Source organism: Thermobia domestica, chromosome 14 (assembly GCF_964235325.1).
Source record: "Thermobia domestica chromosome 14, izTheDome1.hap1.1, whole genome shotgun sequence".
Taxonomy (NCBI): domain Eukaryota; kingdom Metazoa; phylum Arthropoda; class Insecta; order Zygentoma; family Lepismatidae; genus Thermobia; species Thermobia domestica.
Window position 1 is genome coordinate 36379422 of NC_137467.1, and position 5954 is coordinate 36385375.

A 5954-nucleotide genomic window follows, 5' to 3' on the forward strand; every position below is an offset into this window, starting at 1 on the left:
GTTGCCACGCTCGTCTCGATAACGAGCAAACACTTCGAGACGAGACCTGTCTATTATTTGCAAGACGAGACACGCGACAGTGTTGTAAGGAGACGAGATGCGACAGCCCCATATCCCGTTTCGTCTCGTAGCAATACTACCCAGTTGCATAAAGCAAAGGCTAACGTAAGAGATCCACGACGGTAGTTACGCAGGCTTGTTCGGGTCACGACTAGCAAATAGTCGGTTTTCCCTTCATTTTTATCTCCAGTTTTCTCGTAATGTTCTACAACCAAACTTGGCACACGTATTCCTTACAGTGAGGAAACAAACATTATGGGCGAAAGATACTCCTTTAATCACTAGGAGCGCTTTAATCACTTTAGCGCTTACAGCACAGGGAAATCAATCCATAAAGTTGTGAGAAAAATAGGCATACAATTTTTATTGTAAGCTTAATTACCCGGAAATTTTAAGTTTGGATTGTACACATAATTATATGGAAAATTTTACACTTTTTTCTTTTACGTTGGTTTACTTACCTTGATATGGAAGTTTCAAATTTCATCCTTTTTTCCACTGAAAAGTATGGATAATTCATCGTAATTTGGCACATGGCAAACAGCAATGTGGTAATTGAAGTTGAAGAAGGAGGGAAATTCTCATTCACCTCTGAACACTTTCCAGCAACCTCGTTCCGTTTCGCTGTATAGACGGGGGAGGGAACTTGGTAATGGCATCAAACCTTCATGTGTAATTACAAAAATTAAATTTATAAACAAATAAGAAATCATCAGTTTATCTGGCTTTAATTGATAATTTATGCACAAGATTCCCTATCGAAGGCGTGGTAGATGAAGTTTCTGTTCACCATGATTCGACATTGCCAGCTGACATGGTCGATATGGAAAAGATGTTGTATGGTGATAGAAAGATGATACTTCTTGCTGAGTATTTCAAAACTGACCAAGAAAAATCGTTATAAGACTTAAGTCTAACAAGCAGAATGTCGATGAGGAGCTGCAGAAATCGGGTAGAAGTATTATCAATTTCCACGACAGAGTGGGAACGGGGATTTCCTCTTATGAATTTACAGATGACTGATACTAGAAATAGACTAAGTGCTCAAAGATAATCTAACTTGTTGTTCATCAATGTTAATGGCCCACCGCTACACAAACTCAAAGTAGACGTGCTAGTTATTTCTTGGCTGAAGGATAGACATCATTCCACTGCGGATGATTTACCATGAAAAAGTTACCAACAGGAAATAAACCCGATTTCAGGTTTGTTTTAAGGTGGAAAATTACGAGTTATGGAAAATGTATACTTGTATTACTAATGGCTTATTTGTGTTATTCAACTTTGTACCTAATTTTTAGTAAGTCTCTTCTTTGCTTTAGGTAAACTACTTTGAATATATATTCATAGACTAATAATTGCAATTATGCATATTTGTGACTTAAATTTAACGTAGTGTTTTAGTGATTACACAAATTACAATTATGAGCATACTTTATGGAGATGCTCTCACAGTGGGTAACCGAGCACCTTTATACACTATGAAGAACTGATTTTTCAAGTCTTTTGTAAGAAAAATACTGCGAACTGAGAAACCATAACCTTTCCATATAGTACAGGGGAATTTTCTTGTGAATAGAAGTTTCTGTTGGAATGCGTTCAGAAATTAGCACTTGCAAGAATACTCTCTTAGTACAAGTATATTTTAGGCACGCACTAATTCCCCCCAGCCTCGAAGTGCTTCAATTTCCTCACTGACAAATATTTTACCATTTGATGTTGTAAACGTGAGATCCACCTTATTGTAACAGAGTGATGCTTGAGCGATTGACTAGAAATTAAAACTCCGATTAGTGGCAATTTCACAGTCTTGTTTTCTTACAAGTGCAAACCCTTTAGTCAGTCCAGAAGGGGCCCTGGATCGTGTTCAGAGTTGATGACGATGGATTTTGGGGAGTCAGAGTAGGTCACAGTGGATGAGAGTGGTTCATGGTGGGTGTTGGGTCAGAGTGGTTCGCGGTGGGTGGTGGGTCACAGGGGTCATGGTGAGTGGTGGGTCAGTGGGTCATGGTGGGTCGTGGGTCAAGGTGGTGGTGGGTCAGTGGGTTTTCGGTCAAGTTTTCATTGACCCACGCAAACTCTGGAACATGCGGAGCAATTTTAACGAAACTTGGTGCACATATTACTTATAACCAGGAAAAAATGTAGGGGTGAGATACAGATGGTGATCAGAAAAATGGAAACACCTGTAGTTGGCAACACGTCAGATGTATCGGTTGGCAGTGGTGTCGTGGCGCCTGCAGCGCCGGACCGCTGGTGGTGCTGTGTTAGGTTGGTCTTGATACTACGTCAGGCGCAGTGGAACAGCAGTGTCCAGTGGCTGCAGCAGACGGAGGTAGTGTAAAATGGGAGACCTCTGAGATTTTCAAAGAGGGCAAATTGTTGGTGCGCGGTTATGAGGAGTGAGTGTGACGGCAGTGGCTACTGTGTTAGGTGTGTCGTGTGGGACAGTGTCAAAGGTGATGACGACCTATACAACATACGGGAAAACCACATCGGGGAAGCGGAACAGTGGGCGGAAGAAAATCATGAGTGACAGGTCACGCCGGGTATTAAAGCGCATTGTCACGCAGAACCATCGTGCCACTGCGGAGCAAGTGAAGGAGGAACTCAATCAGCTCCTCCCCCACCCTGTTTCTCCTTCCCCATGGCATGAACTTACGGGGTCGTGTTGCACGGATCAAACCGCTCATCAGGGACCATAACGCTTTCGCACGCCGCAAATGGTGCCGCGACCATGCAACTTGGACCGTTGAGGACTGGAAACGTGTGATATGGTCGGATGAGTCATTCTTCACCCTATTCCCGACCACGCGCCGTGTTTATGTGTGGAGAACGCCCAAAGAAGCTTATGATCTGCAGTGTCACCGCCCAATTGTGAAACATAGCGGCAACTCGGTGATGCTGTGGGCCGTAATATCATGTTTTCCATTGGGTCCTGTGGTCACATTTAGCGGACGAATCACTGCCAACGATTATGTCGCAATTTTCTGAGACCACTTGCATCTTATGGTCCGGATGTTGTTCCCGGACAATGACGCCATCTTCCAGGATGATAATGCACCCATTCACACAGCTGGCGTTGCCGCGTGGTTTGAGGAACATCGGGATGAAGTTCAACACCTCCCCTGGCCCGCCCAATCCCCAGATCTCAACATAATTGATCATCTGCGGTCCGTCTTGGAAACACGACTCCGGCGACGATTTCCACCTCTATCCTCTCTCATAGAACTGGCCGATGCTCTGCACGAGGAATGGTGTAAAATTCCACTTGCTACCATTCACGACCTCTATGACTCCATCCCACGTCGCACCAAGGCTGCTCTGAAGGCGAAAGGTTGCCCGACACCATATTAATCTGGTAAGTAGCAATTTTCTTCAGGTGTTTCCATTTTTCTGATCACCATCTGTACATCTATCATCCCCAATAGGGTCACAGGGGGATGACGTATGCTAATAATCGAAAATGACTGGTATTAGTGTCGAATTCTTAGTTTTCGGGCTCACGGAGATGAATGGTGACTCCCAATGCCATTACCGTAAAATATAGCCCCCGCTGGTATGGGAAGTGAGGGTGAGTTAAAGTCACAGTGAGTATGACATGAACAAAGAATAGATTCAGTCGAGATAAACCGGGTTATCAATCGTTGAAATGAGCATTATATGGGGAGTTGAATGATTCAAATATTTTTCACAAATTTCGTCATACTGTGGGAAGAACTAGCATTTTACATGTATAGTGAAACTTGTATAAAACGGAAGGTGATGGGTCCGAATTTTACTCGAAGGAATAACAGCGATAAGGACTGTGAGGAGTTTCCGTTATAGACAGATTTCCGGTTTATTCAAGTTCCGGTTTCTACAAGTTTCACTGGATATATATATATATATATATATATATATATATATATATATATATATATATATATATATATATATAATCATAGTCAACCATTGTCAATACACTGCTGGATGAAAGTCTTTCCAACTCTTTTCCACAACAGCCTATCTTCCATTTCCACTTCCTCTTCTGAATGGCTTGTGGTAGGTGCATACACTTGAATCACTTGTAGTGTATATCTCTGGGAGAGTTTGACTACAAGCCTTGCTACTCGACTAGATATACTATCTACCTAAAGGACCTTTTTTTCCAATTTTTCGTTGATAAGAAATCCCACTCCGCCGGTCTTGCTACATTCTGATCCTCTGTAGTAGAATAAGTGTCTGTTCTTCAGTTCGATTAATTCTTCTCCTTTCCTTCTTACTTCGCTCAATCCGACGATGTTCCAGTTGACTTTCTGTAGCTCTTCTTCCAGCTCCTGGAATTTTGCTTCTGAAGCCAGGGATCTTGCATTGTATGTAACCATGGTCAGTTTTAAATGGCAACCTAGTCCGTAATTCCGGGAATTCTTAGCACCCTCTGCCTGCAGGTGATTCTGAACGTTGCCTTGCCCAAACACAGTTCGGCTTCCGGAGAATGAGGATCTTGGCTTATTGTGTCCTATCATGATTGTTTAAATAAGTTGGAGGTATTTGGCAAAAATTACCGTGTCGGCCAGGCATGTTGGTGATAGCCCTCCCTGTTCGCCTTCCTACCGTTAGGGAAACCTGTAAGTTTCACCGTGGACAGGAAGTTACCAGTCTGCACCACTAGGATGTACGGGTAGGACATAAATGGCTAGCCCGGCCGGTTCCATACGCCATCGACTAATTCTCAGCGTGCGGGTCTTCTTCTGGTTTACTACTAGACACCATTTCGCAGATATATATGTATATATACATATATATACAGGGTGTGTCACTTATAATGTCCAACCGTGATAAAAACTAAAAGAGAAAGGGAAGCGAAACCTTGCATGAAGCAACTGTAGGAAGGCTGACACCTATCCACGTATTGGTTAATATCACCGGATGAAAAGTGTTGCCAACTCAACACAAAGTTGTATTTCTTGAATAGCACTACGTTAAGTTATTACAAATTTTAAGTCTACATACAAATCGAAAACAAACCATACCACTTTTATTGTTCAGTGATGCAAACTAATTATGCTAAAATATCACAAAAATCCAGAAACTTCCCAATTTTGGAGGTCTCTACAACAGTAATGACGCAAGTGAGATGGATGGTGCATCGCACATCGAAAGCACCGTATTGTCGAATACTATGGTCAGCATATGGTGTATTTCTATCAAACAGAACAAAAAGTTACAAGGAATTCAAAACTTGACTTCTTACAAAGGGCTTTATTTCGAAAAAGAGCTTAGATAAGTATCACATCTAATTACGTGGATTATTTTCAAAAAAGATGTAATGATCATAATGCCGTTTACAGCAATTTGATATTTTACACCGTTTAGGAGATATGATAATGAATGTTAAAGTTGGCAATACTGCTAAAAGTCGTGAAATTAGGAGAATATGTGGTAATCACAACTACCAAAAACTGTTGGTCAAGTGTCAAAGGTGCGAAAACAAGCAATGATCGCTTTATAAATTTCTTGCAACTGCGTCATTTTAAAAATTATTGCCAACTGTAACATGTATATATGGTAATGTCCAAGAGATCGGGCACCCCCAAAATATAACCTCAGTGCAGAAAGGGGTCAATCACTTCAGAAAATAACAAGAACAATTACTTTTAACAGTTATAAATTCATCAAAATTAACACATAATTACAAGCAAATTATCTCTCATTGTGTTAGAGCAGGTACGATTTATTGAACTTTTACATCACATGTCTCTCCTGTCTTCACAAAATAACCAACCTTTTAAACATATAGGGGAGACAGGGGCTGGTTGGCGAACTTTTCATTCTTTATTTTTTATGAGCAGATTGTGCACTGTATTGCAATGTAATGGATGTGTACGGATAGACCAATGTTTCCTCTAATA

At 41.4% G+C, this 5954-nt stretch overlaps 1 protein-coding gene across 1 annotated transcript; it reads right to left on the minus strand.

The window, feature by feature from the left end:
- Nucleotides 1–4193: 4193 nt before the first annotated feature.
- Nucleotides 4194–4568, minus strand: LOC145669779 (uncharacterized). The gene has a single exon (XM_081738121.1). The coding sequence runs from the start codon at nucleotides 4566–4568 to the stop codon at nucleotides 4194–4196; it is 375 nt and encodes a 124-aa protein (XP_081594247.1).
- Between the last annotated feature and the right edge of the window lie 1386 nt (nucleotides 4569–5954).